Raw genomic sequence first — 20,530 nt, forward strand, 5'->3', positions numbered from 1 at the left:
GATGTTTTGTGCTTGATTCACAACTGTCTCAATTGCTGCCACACTTTTCCTCTGCCTCCTGCATCTCCCAACCCCTTTCTTTCCAACTGTAGCCTTTAATCTCATTTTCTGCCATTGCCTCCAGCACTTTTTTGTAAAGATGGGAGTAAGCAATGCAGAAAAAATGGCATCTATCTTACTGAAATTTACACCAAATGGAATTGTACTTATTTAAATAGAAATATAAGGATTATTCATTTAAATATGTATCATAGGTGAAATGTGAAATTTAAAAATATTGTTTTCCATGGACTAAGGTAAAATTCAAAATTCACTAAGGTAAAATTCCAAGTTTAAAATGCACTTCTGTTAATAACTACAAAATATAATGAAAAACAAGCTTTGAAAATGAAGAGTTGTTTCTCAATCTGTGTTTCCTTTCTTGGTTTGGCATTCCTATTACCTCTTATGCCTCCAAAACAACTCATTAGTTAGACTGCCTTTTCTGCATAGTTATTTCCAAATTCTTCTAATTTTACTTAACTACCAGTTCATGGAGAACTATTTGAAACAGGTATCTAACAGAAATCACTCAAAATGGCTGATCACTGCTGTTAATACAAGACATCCAACCAAGTAAGTGCTACCTCCTGCTTTGAGTTGTCACTCCGTATCCTTCTGCAACACATGCAGGTGATAATCTACACACATACTTTTTCCCTGTTATTTGCTACATATGACAGTCAAATTTTACTTAATGTAAAACCAAACCATCTGCTTCCATCCGTGTCAAATGCAATGACATTATTTCACAGACACTTCCAAAGAACAGTAAAATGGAAAAGGGGAGGGGATTCAACATGCAAATCACAGAAGCCAAAGCATAACAATGCTGCTACTTAGGATATTTTGCTGTTTGGAACATTTTTTGTTGTAAAGGGCAAACACATGCAAAGTAACAGGATCATTTTTCCAGCTATGCTAAGCTACATGTCTATGAATTTACCTCTGACAACCTCTTCCACAGATTCTGTAGTTGTGGTGGTAGTGGTTGCAATGCTGGTAGTTCTTTCAGTTGCCTCCTCATATTCTTCCTCTGTTTCTTCTTCAATTTCATCACCATCATCATCATCGTCATCAGCATCTTCATCTTCCACAACAGTTAGCTCCTCGTCTTCCTCTGCTTGTTCTTCTACCTTATCATCACTAAAGGAAGAAAATTATGATCTGTCAGTAAAAAAAAGTATTTCTAGATAACCAGAGAGAACTTTTTATTCAGAAACTCTTTAAGGACAAGATTTTACCTCTTTCACCATCACCTTCCCTTTCAATAAAAGCAAAGAAGCAGGGACTCTGGGATGTCCCAACAAGTAAGAAATCAGAAATGCTAAAAAACCCAAAAGTCCACAGGTGCAATGCAGTGAGAAAACTAGCAAGATGCCAGACTGGAGCTCCTCCATTTGCACAGGGATGGAAAAAAAATCCATCAGAAATACTTCCATTTTGACAGCTGAATAACAGTCCAAACATGGTTGCTCCATAAGGTGGTCAATGAAACGATTTTTACTTTGAAAGCAGTTCAAATTAGCTCAAACTGTATGCAGTTCATATGGACATGGAGACAAGAGAGTTCCTTGGGACTTTCTCATCCAGAAGATGCCTTACCCAGAGTCTCACCGTGTACTGCTTTGCATGCCATTCACAGAGGACTACTGAACTAACCTACAACTGTCAACACTGACTGCTGAGTTTTCTTATTCTGTTGTTAAATGCAGTGTTGTGTGAACAAAAAAACCCACTTCTAAGACAAACAGCACACAGAGCTGTTTTGAAAAAGGGCAGGACAGAGACAGTCAGCACATATGATGCTGTATCTTATGCCTCAGCTGCTTTGAGCTGAAGCATCTTTGAGCTTTCATCTTCTGGTATCTCAAAACAGATGGTGGCCACATCATCATCTTCCAGGATCTAACATCCAGAGAAGGAGAGGACCTAGTTCTGGTGTTCTGTGTGACAGCAGCACTGATGGAAAGGAGAAGGCCACATAGTTTTCCTTATGAGGCTGCCATCTCAGCCAACACATGCAGCTATTCAGCATGGCAAGCTCAGCTCAGATGCTCTGCATCCCAAACACTGCTGTACAGTTGATGTGTCAGGCTTCCATTAAAAAATACCCCAAACATGGCAACAATGTGTTTCAAGAAACCTCAAGTTATTGGACTAAATATTGTCATCAATCATAGTGCTTTAAATTCATACAGCTACTGAAAATCCTCAGGACTTTAATCAGCCTTGAATGGAATACTGTAGCTGACTATCAGATGCATTTGGTTGCTTAACATGTCAAGAGCTTTCTGGGATCACCCTTAATTTTGAATGATATACAAGCAAAAAAAGTACAATCAGCTGCTGCGACTGTAATTTTTTAAATGCTTCCTGACTCAGTGCCCAGCTGAGATAAGGTCTCAGGTTTATTAATCTGCTCTTCTACTTGAAATTCACTAGCAATGAATAAATAATATTTAAACATTGAAACATCCATTGACTTTGTCACTTTCATACGCAAGTGGTTTTGCATCTTTTTCATGGCATCGCATTCACCTGAACAGCCTTTTATGTCAAGTTAGCAACTTCTCTCCTTCACTTTTTTCCGGAGACTGAGCCTATAATATTTCATTTTATAAAAGGTTGTCTAGTACAATTTTGATCCTTCTTAATCAAGTATTAAAAAAAAAAAAAAAAAAAAAAAAAAATCTGGTATGCCACAAGCCTGACTCTAGCAGGGGTAAGTAGTAAGTCTCTGTCCAAACAAGAATGAATGCCCTGTTCCCTTCTCCCCAAAATATTTGGTGTCTTGAAACACAAGAGAGACTTAAAGTAATAATGATGCTTTCAAGCCCAGGTAGGTTATACAATGGATGTGAATAGCTAACTTGCAGAGCAGTGTGAATAAGGGATGACCTGTTTCCATTTACATGTGAGAATGAATGAATGAATGAATGAATGGGCATTCAGGGGCAGAAAACCACTGGGTTCTTCTTTTATTTTCTTGAATTAAAAGGACTGGCTTAGAAAAGTCACAGCCTCCACAGTGTGACTTTTCCCTACCATTCTGATTCCAGTTTGTCCAAAATTTTCTGCTATGTTTTAAGTAAGTCCTTTTTAAACAGTAGGTTTCTTCCTTTTATTTTTCTTACTGAATATTTCACCTTTTTATGAGCATGGAAAAAGCTACATGTACACTATCACCTTTCAGCTGCAAGACTGAGATCAATTTGTTAGTCCAGTATCTGTTTCTAATCTTAAGGTTAAGGTGCTTCTAGCACTGGTTAGCTACAGACATATAAACTAGGCCTGTTGAGTATAAGACATGTAAATTTTGATCAGGAGCATGAGACACCATGTGCCTTTCAACATTAACAAAAGTTGCTCTCTGTCTCCCTCTCACCTAAGATAAAAACACATAATGCTTAAAAAAACCCAATTATTTTTTATCTTCCTTTCACATGAATAACCACTCTCAGGTATTGGCAAGCTTATAAAGTTAAAAAAGGGCAACAAAAATAAACTCATGAAATAAACAAAGGAAAATCAATTAGTCACATGGAAAGCCACTTCAAAAATAATTTGTATGCACGCATCCAGTACCCATCTATTTGTAGCTGCACAAAAGCAATCAACTCAGATATGTCAGTCCACACAACATTTTGCTGGGAAATTCTCAGCAGTAGGGCCCACTTTTTGTTTTGTTTTGCTTTGCTCTGCTTTATTTTGGTTTGTCTAGGAGGTGTGACAGTAAAGGATACTGGATGAAAGAAGACAATTTTCTATGTGTACTGGTTGGCTACATCCACCAGTATATCAGGCCCTGGTTACCTCTATAATAAATTACCAAAGTAAATGCTTAAGGGTAGCCCACAGCTGCACCCCCTTTACCACTTGCTGCTTGCTGAATAACAAGACATCTGAGAAAAAAAAGCCAGAAGTGATGAAGATTACAGCAGTTTATGGGATCAGACTCCTGAAGACATTTTAATAAGCTTGCACAAAGAAGTACCTAAATATTCAATCTATTATTTTGATCACTCCTAGAAAAAATCATGCATCTGCTAGCAACATATTCTCTGAGACTCTATTAGAAGGGTAGTATTTAACACGATTATATTTTATTGCAAGTTTCAAGAAACAGGAACAAAGAAAACAGAAATGGTTTTGACTTAGATTCAGCTATTTAAATAGAAGTGAGAATCTTGTTATACACTTACAGAATTTAGACACCAAACTGTGGTGAAGTCAACACACTGGAGGGAAGGGATGGCATCCAGAGGGAGCCTGACAGGCTTGAGAAGGGGGCTCATGCAAACTGCATCAACTTCAACAAGGCCAAGTGCACAGTTCTGCACCTGGGTTGAGGCAACCCCATACATGAATACAGGTTGGGAGGAGAAAGAACTGAGGGTAGACCTAAGGAGAATGACTTGGAGGTGATGGTGGACCAGAAGCTTAACATGAGCTGTTAACATGTGCTTGCAGCCCAGAAAGCCAACCATGTCCTGGGCTGCATCAAAAAAAATGTGGTCAGATGGTAGGGAATTGATTCCCCCCCCATATATACTGCTCTCGTGAGACTTTACCTGGAGTACTGTGTCGAGTTCTGGAGCCCCTAACATAAGAAGGACACAGAGCTTCTTGAGTGTGTCCAGATGAGAGCCACAAATTGACAACCCCTGTGAAGACAGGCTGGGAAAGTTGGGGTTGTTCAGGCTGAAGAGGAGTCTCAGAGGTGACCTTATAGGGGCTTTCCAGTAAGTGAAGAGGGCCTACAAGAAAGCTGGGGTAAGACTTTTTGCACGGGTGTCTAAGGAGAGGACAAGGGGCAATGATTTAAAACTCGAAGGGAGATTCAGACTAGATATTAGGAGGAAATTCTTTACTATGAGGGTGGTGAGACCAATGTGGGAACAGGCTGCCCAGTGAAGTAGTGGAGGCCCCATTCCTGCTAGTATTTATTGGCAAATTGGATGGGGCTCCAAGCAACCTGCTCCAGTGGTAGGTGTTACCTACCTGGCAGGGGGGGTGAAACTAGATGATCTTCCAACCTAAACCATTCTATGATTCTATTTCTTAGAATTCTGTTATGATTCTTACTATTCTATAAGCCCTGCAATTCATGACGCCTGAAATTGGGCTTTAGAAGGCAATTTCTCTAACAGGTTTTAAAACCTCTCACTTTACAGAAGTGTGAAACGACACTCAGTTCCATAAGAAGCACTACAGACTTTCTCTAAAAGCAGCTATTTTCCAAGCTACCTGCTTTATTTTATACAAAGACGAATTTGTGTTTTCTCCTTTTAGTGCTGTCTTCCAAAAAGAAGAGGATAGGGAGATGAAATGCTATCTGCTCTCTTAACAAGATTTATCTTGAATGAAGCCAAATACCAGAAACTAACTAGACTGGCACTATTCTGGTGCTTTAACCATGCTCAGTTATACCACAGAGTATCACAGATTAAATGGCACGGATACACGTCAGGAAGGGATAATTCTCTAGCAAGCCGTAACAACAGCAGCTCCACGTTGGATACCAAGGCTAACCACTGAGCCATGCACTCCAAAGAGTCAATCAGCACTCAGCAGTGTGAACAGAAGATGACCACACCTTCTCAGAGGCCACAGTTATGAAAGATGTGAGAAAAGCAACAATATCACATAGCCCCTTACCAACAGTCCTCAGAAGCCAGGAGGAAGAAGGAGATCCCCAGTATTTGTCAGTACTCAGAGAACCTAGAACCTCATGCTTGAAGACATGGGTTTAATATAAACATCACTACCTATATCTTCATAGAATCATTTCAGGCTGTATGCAGCATCGTGTGCTCGGTGTGCTTCTCTTTCAGAAAAAAAAAAATACAGTGGCTGAACTCCATTTATTTTTAGTATTGCAAAAGGTACTACCTTTTTGCAAGAAACACGAAACATTATGCTTTTTTTTTTTTCTTTGGATTTAATCACTGTTATCATCCTGGCCACGGTGCTGCTTCCCAGAAAGCATTATCTAACTTTTGCACACCTTTCACCTCAACAATCAGCTTAAATGCAATATTTTCAAACAAAGATTTTAAAACAAATCAATGCAGATTTTGACATATTTCTCAGAAGTCTTGGAGTTTTATTTAATAAAAATACCAGGTGTGCTCACTTCCTGGTATTATTATCACATTTTACCTTCTTTGGTAAACAAGCATTACACAGTCTTGTTTCTCCTGGGAACAGATTATCTTGACAGCTTTTTCTGTATATTCCCTTGATACTGTCCCAGTCAGGGTTTTATTATTACCAGTGCAGTGTCTCATTTACAAGAAATTGTTGCTATTTCACCTTAGCTTAGTGGTGCTGGAGACAGGATTTTTCAAAGGCTTCTAAAATTAAAATTACTTGATACACTGAAAAGTTCAGAGACTTGTAAAGCCGTATTATCATAATCTGAATTTAACTTTTCAACAGTAAACAACAGAGCTAAATTGTTAGGCTTGAACGCAGCCATGAAAATATTTGCAACCCCCACTTCAACATTAGCCCATCTCCATCTCCTTTCATTGGAGGCTCTTCTCTTTCATGCTGGACACAGAGGTCATCATGGCTTTGAACCTTCCACATCAACCTCCTCACATCATAAAATCCATTCCCCCCCATCATAGAAATTATGCTTCCCTTGAGCATTCAGGTAGCACACTAATTAATGCTACTCATCTACACTCCTGTGTGTGGTGAAACTTCTTGCTGTTCAAGAAGTAAGAAAATATTAGTAAATGAAAGTGTCCTTTCTGTATTCAGAACACCAATGACAAGAACGAGGAGTTTTCTTCTAATAGTATTTCAGATCTCATGGGGCTGCAGTATAAGCTCTACTCTCCTCTTGTGAGACCCAACCTGGAGTACTGTGTCCAGTTCTCAGCACAGGAAGGACATGGAGATCTTGGAGCAAGTCCAGAGGTGGGCCACAAAGATGATCAGAGGGCTGGAGCACCTCTCCTGTGAAGAGAGGCTGAGAGAGTTGTGAGCTTGGTGAAGGGAAGGCTCTGAAGAGATGTTCTAGCAGCCTCTCAGTACCTGAAGGGAGCCTACAAGAAACACCGGAAGGGACTTTTACATGGACATGCGGTGGTAGGACAAGGGGTAATAGTTTCAATCTGGAAGAGGGTAGATTTAGGTTAGGCATTAAGAATAAATTCTTTACTGCAAGGGTAGGCAGTCAAAAAGACTGCCCAGGGAGGTTGTGGCTGCCCCCTTCCTGGCAGTGTTCAAGGCCAGGATGGATGGGGCTTCGAGCAACCTGGCCTAGTGGGAGGTGTCCCTGCCCATGCAGGTGATTTTTAAGGTCCCTTCCAACCCAAACCATTACAGAATTCTATGACTCTATGACACATCCTTGGGATCCAGACAAGATGATGATTGCACTTGAGATGGTCTAATTATCTGCCTTTTGGTTAAAACAGCCAAGGAACCAATTCTCTCTCAACAAACCTTCACATGAGAGGCCTCAGTATTTTGCACATCATGTTTTTCCAAATCTTGCACGATGACAAGGATGAGATTTCTCAGGAACCAAGTGTAATCCCACCACCACACTCCTCTCTGAATGAGGTTGCTTATTAAACATGAGTCGCAGCAGGAGCTACTTAAAGCTAAAAACTAAGCCAACAGTGCCTTTGGCACATGAGCACCCACCTCACTGTACTTTCTTGTTTTTTAACTTTGGCTTTGGTACACGACCCAAATTCAGCCAAGCTGAGAATAGTGACTATGTGAAAATGAGTATCCAGGTGTCATCAATTTAAACAAGAACTACAAAAATAATTTCACTTGGGGTAGAAGAGAGGAAAGGAAGTAAACACCAAGTTTGAAATGAAGATTTTAGTGTTCAACTTGAAAGCCTAGGAGCAGAGAGTTACACCAAAAAGTTCTATTTTCCTGAAGAATTTCGGCTGGTATGAATGGAAAACAGAGCAAGAATTAAACTGCACTACAGTGATGAGATTAGACACAGAACCAGGAAAGAAAAGGTTATGCTTGACCTCCAGCCTATGTAACTAATCTTTTAAATGGCTTATTGGCATCGAAGTCCAGAAAAGTAGTGATTTACAGAATTGGAAGTCTGACCCACAAGGTATCTCAGCAATAACTTTTCTTGTCTGTCTGTTATGTGACCAGAAAAGCACAAACTGCCTAAAAACTACTTAGGTTATTTTCATTAGGGTTGGATTCTACTAGGTAAGTAAATTAGGTATCTCACATTAACAAGAAAAAATCTGATATTCAGACATATGTAAACAGCTACTAAGAGTTAAAATTTTTAGAACTCAGGTGGGCACTTGGCATTGCATAGGAGGTTAGGACATGCAATTCATACCATCAAGCACTTTTTCAGACATTCATTTTGTCACTTGTAATTATTTTCCTTTTTGTTATCCTTTGGTGAAGAGGTTGCAGTTATGTTTGTTTTCACATTTTCTAATTAAAAAAATGGAAATAAGCTATTACAGAAGTGTCACATAGGCTGCTTTAGAGTTCTTAGAGCTTACCAAACAACTGCATTATCAAATAATTATGTGATTCAAGACTGTCTCCTTTTACTGTACCTTTAAAAAAAATTTTATAGAAAAACAATGCCAAAAAATATGCTTAGTTTCATTAACTTTGATGGAGAACAAGAAAAGTTACACTAAAAATCTTTAATTTTTAAATAAAGTATTTGTAAAAAACAAACATGTTTCTTGCCCTACTGCCTCTTACAGATACATTTATTGTTATAATTTAACAAGAAAGTATACTTTATAACTTTAGGAATTTCTTCCCAAAGCTGACCTGCTTTAAAACAACAGGTGTGTGATGTAGCACAATAACATTAGATCTTATGCATTTGCAGAAGGTACTTGTTGGCTCATATAGAAGAATACTTTTTCAAAACTGAACTAGTTTTCACTTTAAAAAAAAGCCTTTGATGGTGTTACTGTTCTGACAGTTTTCTTTGGAAAGTGGAGAATTCAGGAAGGAATTGTCATTTTTAGACAAGGACTGAGTAGTAATATATTTAACCCATATTCTTTCTCACTTTGATTATTTTCGCTAAAGGGAAACTTAAAAAATTACCTAAGTAAACATACATGCAAACAGACAAAATCAGGCTCTGTGAGCCTGATGACATTAAATAAATATTAAATTAGAAATCCTGGCATGAAAAATTCATTAAGATTGAATGTGATGGAAGAGGGCAGAGTATAGGTCACCTGTACAGCCCTATTTCATCCAGCCTGAGAATCAGCAGAAAAATATGGATCTGCTACAACATGTTTGTTTCCACAAAATTCTTCTGTAATCAGTATTGACTATTCAACACCTCTTTGTCCAACCTGCTATCCTACGGCTTATCTGAGGCAGACCACCTGAACTCTGTACCAAAGCAAGCATTTGCCCTGCTTATGGAAATCGTTGTCTTAGTACCTCCACACAACAAAAGGCTAAAACTGGGAGAATAACTTTGTTTTACAACCAGAAGCACATCATAACTCTGGATGTTCACCTTAAGATACTGAATAACACTTTTCAGAGAATGTGCCATCTTAAATCTTTCCAGCAGCAGCTGCAAGAGGCCAGGACTTCTGCAGAACAGATCATGTCCACTCATATAGCCAGAAGAAAAGAGGCTCCTTTTTGTACCCAGCTTTTTATAGCAGCCACAACAACATGCCAAGCCTAGCAGAGACTTTCACAGCAGATGCAAACATAGATCCAGTTCTCCAGGTCAGTATTTTACTGTTTTACCCTGTTCTTCTTCACAAAGTTCACAATTTGGGTGCTATTTTTTTCTTCAGCAGTCATCAAAATTGAGATCCCACATGAAAAAATGGCTTCCCATCACATAACCAAAGACAAAACATTTGCATTCAAAATTTAAAAACTTTTTTTGCTCAAAAAAAAAAAAAAACACAAACAAAACAAAAACCTGTATGTTTTTGCTTTTTCATCCATGTATTTGATTTTCCTTTGCAAGAAGGCAAAGGAAAAGAAGTATTTCCTACAGAAAATGCTTTACTACACTGTGCTGTTAACAGCATAGCCTCTCCAGAGGTGGAATTCTTGAATTTTCACTAAGCCTCACAATGCTGAGCTCTTATTTCTAGCACAGACCACAAGTATCACTGGATGGTATAACAGAGCAGGAACTGCTGGATAACTTTATGGAGGAATATACAGCTATGCATCCACCATCACACAGTCATGCTGGTGTGACAGTACATGTAGCAAAACTCAAGATGTGAATTTCTCACTTCCCATTTTATTTCATCCATTAATAGTAGAGTGCTTGAAATGGGGTGGTATATATCACAACATCACAAGAACTTCTCAGAACATCTCACAGACATATCGAAAGGGTTTCTTGAGTTGATTACTATACAGATATATACAGGGAACACTTCTCTCCCACATTTCAACTATCAAAAGTGACAATTTTTTTGCCTGTTACTTAGGAAAACATGGCAGCAGATAGCTCTGTTATGTGAGGTCAAAAAACCATAACCCTTCTCTACAAGTCAACCTTCTACTAAATGTACAAGTTTGTTGACATTAACCTCCTGAAACAAGCTTAGAATTCACTGAAGTCATGTAAGTAGCATGCACAGCTACCAAACTGTTTTCATCAAGGATCATGAAAGCCTGGCTGTCTTCTACTCATCACTTTCTCTGTTAGATTAATTCTCTTCACCCAGAGCCTCATCCATCACTTCAGTTAATGCTTTCTACTCAAATGGTGATTGGATTTGCCAGCTCAGCATTGCTGTAATTACCTCTCAGGGCAATGTGCTGTTTCATCAATTCCATTCTGACTTTATTTGTCTTAGGAAAAAAGTCCAACACTTACCAGACTTTCTGGCATCATTAATGGCCTGGTATTTCTATGCTTTCTGAATTTTATCTTAGCAACATCCACATTAAAAAAGAAAAAAAACCCCTGTTATTAAAAATATTTCATGAATTACCCAAATATTCAGTAACAGCCAATATGAGAGACAAACCAAATTAATGTAAGAATGCAAGACAGAATATGCTAATAGCATATAAAATACATAAATGGGACAAAACATCTCAAGTTATTCAATGTAAGCAGTACCATTATGACTACAATTTTCTAAAGAAAAGCTATTAGGTTGTACCATTAAAATACTTAAAACAACACAAAAGTTCTCCGATAAGCTGTGTCATTAATAATGCTTTAGAACAGGTATGAAGCACTTATTTCAGGTTTTAACAGTTCTACTACAAAAACCAAGAAGATTTAGACCAAAATAGACTTTAGACCAAGTAGCTGAACCGTGATATTGTAAAAACCAGCACACCTTCCACACTATCTCCCCAAATGAATTCCATTTCTCTAAAACACCACTTTAGTGATGGACAACCTGTAGTGCAAAATTCACCTATTTTAACAATTTGCGAACTTCAGAGGAGGGAAAAAAAGCAAGACAAATTAAGGAAGCTTGTAATTCCTAGTATTCATTTTAGTCTACTGACTCCCAATTAAGAACAATTTGTATTATGACAGCTGATGAGAACAGTGCCTCTGGCTGTGCCCTTCCCTGATCCTGTGTCATGGATGATAGAGCTCCTACCAAGTGAGCCCTCAACCACTGCCATACTCCTACCACTGTGGGCACAAGGTTCAGTTTTCCTTCAGTTTTCATGGGTATGACCAGCTTACAGCTCAGTCTGCAAAAAGGAGAAATAAGTTTCATTTTCAAGTGGAAAAATGGAAATATTTTTATCCATACAAATGTATATAATTTCCTGCTTCTCAGTCAGAACCTGTAGTAAAGATCCATCATCCAGATACAGGTTTGGCTCAGCTTTACTAGTTTCAAGTGTCTGGGAAATAGGGGGTGGCTTTTTTAAAAAAAAAAAAATTGTGTTTTTTTTTTAAAGAATCATTTAAGCGATTCTCACTGCAGCATTTCTCAATAAAATTTTAAAAACTGACTTTCCAGCTTGACGAAAAAGCTTACATTAATGAGAATACATTTGTTTTACATGACTGACAAGATGGCTTGAAACCAGATGAACAGTCAGAGACAAAATGTTAGTTTTCTTTTTCCTCCAGTGAGCATGTTTCCAATGAAGAATCTAGCCTTAGCACCTCCCTGTTTCTTGATCAAGAACACTTCTTTAGCATTAGAGTAGCAAAAACTTCAAAAGGACTCCAGATAGCCTATGTCTATATTCTTCAATCTTCTGTGCTCAGAGATGGACTTTCAATTAAGCCTGATTTTTTACTTAATGCTGCAGGACAATTTAGCTGCAAAAACAACAAGAGAGAACAAGGAGGAGGGAATGATGATGAAGAAAAAGAATGTCATTACACACTAGATACAAGTATGAGGTCACAGGCAGAAACTGAAAGATTTAGGAAGTTGTAAGAATCTTGGAAACATCTGCCTCCCAACATGATTTCATCAACAATGCTCTATATCCAGACACCATTCAGGCTCTGAGTCTTCCTCAGTTATGCAGACACCCCAGAGTTCACAGAACTGCCAGGAGGTGTTTGCTCCAGATGTCAGAAGCCACCCTTCTGACAGACATACAGAAACAAAGGGTACCCCACTGCTGACAGCCAACACAACACCTATGGCTTAAAGCCTGTCCATTGAGGCTTGCTGGGAACAACACAGAACCCTCTCTTTGAGATTGGAGGAAGAAACACACATCACACATCAACATCACCACCAGCATCCCCCTTGTCTAGGCATTTTTTTCTCCATGTCCAAGCTGCATTTGTTTTTTCCAGCTCTAGTTCAAATGCCAGAGAGACTAAAATACCTATCAGAGCCAGACAAGAGTATTCTGATTACTTTTTATTAATCCCCCTGACCACCTAATATACCATGGACTGAAATATGCCTGTGTCAAACATTCCTCCATGGGCTCTTCTTTCATGCTGTATTTCAAACTACATTTTCTGGGAGCAGATAAAGAGAGAAGCAAGGGAAAAAGCAGGGTGAGAGTAACACAGGGAGATGTAATGGGGAGAAATGGGGCAAGGGGATTTCATGCTTTGCACCGTCCGTGTCGAACTGAACATAGGGAACACCCTCGCTGGTGCTGTCTGCTTCTATCTGCATTTATAGTGAAAATGTCAACAGCTTCCCTGCTCTTGCCTGCATTAAATCTCCCGCTGTTCTGGCACACAGAGACACAAACAAAGGGAACTGCACAGTAGCTGGTCAAAGCTACACTCGCAAAAGGAATTTTCCAAGCACAGAAATTACTAAAAGCCATCAAGTTTGACTTTTAAAATTGTTGTAATGACTCTTGCATACTACCGAAGACACTTGCTGACATGTCACTGTTTAGGCTCCACAATAAAGACGAGTCAGAGGCAGACATCCCAGCTGCCTGTCTGCTTCGTGTCAAGGCAGTGGCGTAACACATCACGAGGAATTGGTGCGCTGCTGTATCAGGTCAGGGCACTACAAGACTGTAACCAATTTAAACACAGCTCCTGACAGCCTGATTTCATGACAATACTCTGGGGAATTTTGATTGTAACTAATTTGACATTGAGGTTAACTCACAGACATTTCCACTAGGTAAAACATGTTTTGACATCTTCATACCTCTTAAGTCATCAGGATATAAAAAGAGCTAAAAAGCAAAAGGAATGAAATGCACCTTCCCTCCACATCAAGTGATGGTCTCTAACAAATTATTCAGCAAACCAATTCTGTCCTGTGGCTTCGACTCCTCTTCTCCAAATGCTAGAACACTTCTAATTAAAAAGCAAAGGGTCTCCACCTGGAGACCCTTTCAGCATAAGAAGCACATAAACAATGCTGTTTTCACCATTAGAAAAAACTGATGAGTTTTAAAAGCCTTTCAGGATTTCTTGAATTGGAGATGGAGGAGACAATTCAGACAAAAGTAATTTTTTCCAGATACTACTGACCGAAAAAAAAGCTTTGTGGAGCCAAAACAGATATAGCACTTAAACTACTTTTTTTTTTTTTTTCCCCCCAGCATCTGGAGGATGAGCAGATGTCAGATGTATGTCTAGGACTCTTAAGATCAGTCTGGAACAGAACTGCAAAACCAGAGGACAACATGTTTACCATGCTATATAGAAAAAACTTAGTTTACTTCACAGATGCCTTATTATCAGCACAAAATGGACTGCTCCTTTTTGAATTACTTATTGTAGAAAAAATCCTACCATATTAACTATCCTAATGGCAAGTAACTTACCAGTTGTAACTTACAGTTACAAACTGTAAGACACCACTTGGTAGAACTTTAAGAGGAGCTGCAAATTAAATCCTTATAAAATACACTACTCCTTACAATGGGACATTGACAATGCCACCCAGCTATTACATCAGCCTGAACAACAAACACATAAAATGAATGTGGCCTAACCATCTGTGAGAAAAGTAATGAGAAATGAAATCTCCTATTTTAGATCTTGAAAATATATTCAGTCAAGAAAAACGTGTCTTGGGTGATGTTAAGGCACCATCATCTCCTGCTCCCAAGCCACGGGACTTAAAAACTTTCTATAACCCTCAATGGGAAGACTTATTGAACATCAGTTTTCCTGGGGTGAAAGAAGGAAAATGACAGCAGCAGCCTGATACCCTGGTGGGAAGGAAAGCTTGGGAAGTCCCACACAGTGATGGGAAGAAGCATGTATGAGATGGATCTAGACAGAGAACACCTGGAAGCTGAGAGCTTCATTGGAAAGTTTCCACTCCTAGAGATGTTCAACCTTGGACATCAAGGACACCAAAGCTTCCAGCAAATGCCTAGGTACAGGCAGGAGGACCACAAGGCTGAGTCAAGTCTCAAGGGCAGACAGAGACTGCAGGTCACTTGACTGCATTGTAGCTATGTGGGGAGAACTCTGCATCTGTGTTGAAAGCCAGCACTTGCATCTGGCTGTCCCCTCAGGCAGTCTTCAAGGTAAATGTTAATTAAAGGTGTGTATAATAGCAAGGAAAAATGCTTGTGACCTCTAAGTCAGAATTACACACTATTTCAGGATGAACACGACATGATGCAATTTCAAAAGCATGGTCAGATCCTGTGTCTTTGCCACATAAACAAAAAAGAGTCTATCACACCCATCACCAGAATATACCCTCCTTCCTCCTTTCTCCAAGTACTGGTAAAAAGCCACATACTTTTACACCCAGATCTAGGTGGTGGTAAAAAACAGGTAGGAAGAACATCTCTGATAGCACTGCAGCCCATGCCACCTCCACATGATCTCCAGTGGTGTGGATAAAATGTGCTGCTGAGCTTTGCCTCCTCCTATGCAGAAAGAAATACCCACTACAAAACAGGAAATGCAGTCCTCCAGAGACAACTGTTCAGGGTAAAAACGCAAGAGAGTCTGAAAAAGGGCATTAACAAAATTAATGACAGAAATGTGGTTTCTTCTAAATGTTCAGACTCATAAATACAAATATATTCAAATTTAGATCTGAATAGTAAAAGATCTGAAATGACTTAAAGATCATAGAATCATGAACATTGGAAAAGACCTTTAAGATCACCAAGTCCAACCATCAACACAACACCCCCATGCCAACTAAACCATGACCGTAAGTGCCATGTCTAAACGTGGTACTCAAATACTTCCAAGGATACTGACTCGACCACTTCCCTGGGAAGCCTGTTCCAATGCTTGACCACTGTTTCAGTAAAGAAAATTTTTCTAATATCAAAACTGAACCTCTCCTGACACAACATGAGGCCATTTTCTTTTGCCCTATTGCTGGTTACTTGGGAGCAGAGAGAGACATCAACACCCACCTCACCACAATCTCCTTTGAGGTAGCTGTAGGGAGCCACAGGATCCCCCCTCAGCCTCCTTTTCTCCACACTAAACAATCCCAAGTTCCTCAGCCACTCGTAATCAGACTTGTTCTCTAGACATTCACCAGCTCTGTTACCCTTCTCTGGATATGCTCCAGCACCTCAATATCCTTCTTGTAGTGAGAAGCACAAAACTGAAAATATTGAAGGTGCAGCCTCACCAGTGCCAAGCACAAGGGGACAATCACTTCCCCTCTCCTGCTGGTCACACTATTTGTGATAGGAGCCAGGATGCTGTTGGCCTTCTTGGCCACCTGGGCACACCGCTGGCTCATGTTCATCTGAGTGCTGACCAACACCCCCAGGTCTGTCTCTGCTGGGCAGCTCTCCAGCCACTCTTCCCCAAGCCTGCAGCACTACCTGGGGTTTTTGTGACCCAAGTGCAGGACCCAGCAATTGGCCTTGTTGAATCTTGCACTATTGGCCTTGGCCAAGCAATCCAGGCTGCCCAGATCCCTCTGCAGAGCCTTCCTATGCTCAAGAAGATCAACATTCCTACCCAATTTGGTGTCATCTGCAAGCTTAATGAAGAAGCACTCAATCCCCTCAAACCAGATCATTGCTAAAGATACTAAGGAGAACTGCCCCTTAACACTGAACCCTGGGAACACCACTTTTGACTTAAGACCACTGGCCCTAGCTACATGCTTCCTGACAGCCATCAGCTGATAAAAATGGCAGATGAGATACAAGGAGAAATGTTTTATTCATATTTTTCAAAACTGAAAGGAAGCAACTGGCCCATGGGTGGCAGCATTATTAGTCCAAGAAGATAAACATATCCATCTTTCACATTATTGTTTAACTTCTGAGGCATGAGACAGAGATACCAAACTGTCTCTTTGCTAATACTTTTTATATCATCTAGGAAATATCACAGGTGCTTGGGTTCCTGGAGCACCTGTAATCACTATGAAAACTTCCATGTAATCTGCTACTGTCCTTCTGCCCAGTGTGAAATTTTCAGGATGCATCAAAGCAAACACAAGAACTTCCCAGAAAGATTGAGTGCCCTCCCCTGAATAGCAGAGCGTGTTTTATGATTTGGAGTGCACAGTGTGCATAAAAAGCCACTGATTGGAAGACACCAACAACTTGTATTGAGTAGATCTGACCCAAGTAAAAGCTATAGTAAGTCCTAAATGAGAAAAATACTTCTATGGGTACTTTGCCCAAATGATTTCCTAATAGCATGCCCCTCCCTGCCCAGAGAGGGGCTACATGAAGAACCCAAACCTCCTCTGATGGAGGGCTTTGCTTTGGAGTTGCTGAGCAATGGGGACAACAATAGTCAGGGCACAAGTTACCCGTCCCTTCTGCTCCCCTCACCTCATGCAGTGTCTGTCACGCTGTGGGTGTACATAAACACAAAGGGATTTAAAACTCTTTGGAAAGCTTCAAGACAAAGCAAACACTGTCAGTGTGAGATCACCCACCTAAGGTGTAGAAAAAATGCTTAGGAAACACTTCAAACAGAGGTGCATTAATAGCAGAGAATATTGAGAGTTTAGCATAAACTTGCATATTTATATGCAAGAAAACATATGCTCATATATGTATGAATATACCTAGACATACAAAATTTGAACTACCACCTACTACTGCAACAGAAATGAGTAATGTGGGCTTTTTAATATGACTAAATTTCAAGAGTATTTCTGGCTCAGTACATACAGCTTAAATGCCGTTGGGAAGCTGAAGAGGGAGCAAGAAATACGAGTGAGTCAGTGTAAAATAACTCGTAAGTGCCTGGCTCCTCATCTGCAGTTGAAGCACAAGTGCCCTCTAAGACGATCTTTTTATTCTCCTTTTGCATGCACTTGTATGTGGGGGGAGGAAAAAAATTGCAGTATTTGCTTGGAACTTTAGAAATGGGTTCAAACGCAATTACAGCTCCTATTCCTAGAGCATACAAAATTTATGAATTTATTCTTGAACTCATCTCTTCACATACTCAACTGCTGTATGATGAATAAACCAGACTAGAATAGTAAATTAAATGTTCAGTGATAGACAAGAAAAAGAAAAATAAATGGGATATCTGTCTTACAAACAAAAATACTTTATATACAGCCCTATGAGCTCTTTTATTTGAAGTTTTTTGCAAATCCTTCATCTAATACATGAAAGTTTTTAATATGTATGTATTTTATATATAGGTATATATAATAAATATTATATGTATAGATAACACAGGTAGTAAGTATGTAACACAAATTTATCTTATCTATCTATCTTATCTACCTATGTACACATATATGAGAAAAAAAAAACAAAAAAAAAACCCACTGAAAGGTTATAAATTTTGACACTTTCAACAACTGTTGGAAGTACAAGCCAGAAAACAAGCCTGAGGGTGTCAAGGTAGAAGAGGCAATGTGGCTTGATATAGGTTTCTTGCAGGAAATAGCTCTGACCATTTGCTCCCGTTTATGAGAGAAAACTGGAAATTACAATGGGAAAATATTTATTTTAAGTTAACTTACGCTGTCATTCACAAAAATCTTCATCTCTACATAGTTTCTGAACTTGTTTCCATCTGAATTATTAAAAATCCCAAACTTAATCCAAGTTGGACATACTAACTTTCCACTTGATTCACTCCATTCAGTCCCCATTTATTTTCAGGGTTCTCCTTGAAACCTCTTGCAATTTGCCCCAAATTTTGGATTTTGTAAATTATTTGTAAAATGATACAGTATTACACCTAAAAAGGAAACACACTTCATTATCATAGCATGAAGTGAGGGAAGTCTGGGAAGAATTTGAACAGAGACTTCATTTTTATGAAGAAAACCACCATAGAGAGCTGTCTGAAATCAGCTGCAAGGACATACTGTACCCTGTTCTTACAGTTGCTGTCTAATATGGTCAAGAGAATGATGTGAAAAGACTTTGACAGCACCTGACCAGTGAGTTACAACACAGTCATAACCCATATTTGGCTTAAAATTAGCTGACATGCAGAGGGGACGATAAAGGATAAAGACAAACCACGACACCTTCCCACCCACTGCTGTCTTGCAAAGGAAACCTCTGTAGCCTAACTTAACAGTAGCTCACTAATGAACCTGTCAAAAGTCAGATAGTGAAACAGAATTTCTTTTGCTCACATTTAGAAAATAATTGTCAGCAGAAAAATATTCTTACACTAAAAATGGCACGCAGCTCATGTCTACAGTGAATTAAGACATATCAAAATCTGCAATGGTTATGTTAGCTGAGTATCTGCTGCAGTACACCAGAGTGCACACGAAGCACCTTAAGGGTATAGAATTTATCATTTAGTTGTCAAAAAGTACGTATTTAAGCATTTTTGTCATAAATATGCTAATGCTTCTGACTGAAGAAAAGATAAAGGCATCAAAAAGCACAATAACTATGTTAACAATAAGAAAATTACACTACACTAGTAGAACACTGGTGTTTAACCACTGCGGCTGCAAATTCACTTATAAATCATTCATATGATTCTTTCATATGGAGGTCTTTTGGTATCTTTAGGAAGTTGGTAATAATTTGAAGAGCAGACAGTCACTCTTACCTTCCATCTGCATAGTCTGCATCAGCACCTCCCCACCAGACATCTGAATCATCATCTTCAGCATCAGCTGAATCAAGATTGTCACTTTCCTCTGCTAATGGGCAGCAAACAAACTCCACACCACGAAACTTGTCAATTCCACAGGGCAGCAGCATGCCATAGTCATGCAGATTCATACTCTTCTCACTACAGGACTACAGAAAGTAAAAAGAAAATGGATACAATATTGTCATGGAGGAAGCTGGAAAAAATGTCACAGACATTGAGAAAATATAAGGGGCTGTGTACTGCCTTGGTGGTCGGAGGTGGTGAACTCTGAGTTTTGAAACATGATACAGAATGGTTACATGTGCATTCACTACCTGCACTGTAGGTAGCTCCCTATCTGTGTCTGCATGACCATTTCAAGTAATAAACTCTCCCTTCCCTTCCCTACCCTTTCCCTTTAGTATTTGCCAGTACAGAAAGAGTAGTCTCCTTCCATTTACCTGACAAGTCCATACCCTCTTGCCTAAAATCCTGATCCTGATGTACTAATGCCATTAAAGAAGTAATTGCAAGGTAGATTAACATTTAAAAAATCTGGTATACTGGAAACACACTGTATCTGGTCTGATACCTCTACCAGTACAGAACCCTCTAGCCTTGTCTGGAAAAACAGTCAGTTGTGCAGAAGTATACCTTAAAGATACAGTGATGTAGGTCAGGTGAAAAAAGAAATATAGTTCAGTACTGCACACAGATAGTGTTCTCCTAGGCCATGCCATTCCAAATTTGTGAGTACTTAGAATGGACTACAATTTGCATCCATGAAGGCTGGCACTTGAAACACTTCATCTGAAGAGCAACAGTAGGATTCAAGCAAGAACTGAATATCTGAAAAGCTGCTAAGGACACCGCAATTTTCATCTCCAGAAGGTGGGATAACATACAAATTAAGAGATTTCATACAGGAGAGCAGCCAGAAATCTTCCTGAAGCTCGTTTCATTTTTTATTTCTACAGCCTCTCTATGTAAGGACAAATATACACATTAGCAATTATAAGATTACATTTATTTCTGTTTTTAGCAAAGTACTGG

At 39.2% G+C, this 20,530-nt stretch overlaps 1 protein-coding gene across 2 annotated transcripts in view; it reads right to left on the minus strand.

The window, feature by feature from the left end:
- The window catches only part of APP (amyloid beta precursor protein), a 212,113-nt gene that overhangs the window by 86,566 nt on the left and 105,017 nt on the right, over positions 1-20,530 (minus strand). For both annotated transcript variants that reach the window (XM_030447545.1, XM_030447476.1), the window contains exons 5-6: positions 19,451-19,644; positions 986-1,185 (exon numbers count right to left, since the gene is read on the minus strand). In XM_030447545.1, the coding sequence (XP_030303405.1) occupies positions 986-1,185; positions 19,451-19,644 (394 nt within the window). The remainder of the gene's footprint in view (positions 1-985; positions 1,186-19,450; positions 19,645-20,530) is intronic.

This window comes from Calypte anna, chromosome 1, assembly GCF_003957555.1.
Source record: "Calypte anna isolate BGI_N300 chromosome 1, bCalAnn1_v1.p, whole genome shotgun sequence".
NCBI classification, from domain to species: Eukaryota; Metazoa; Chordata; class Aves; order Apodiformes; family Trochilidae; genus Calypte; species Calypte anna.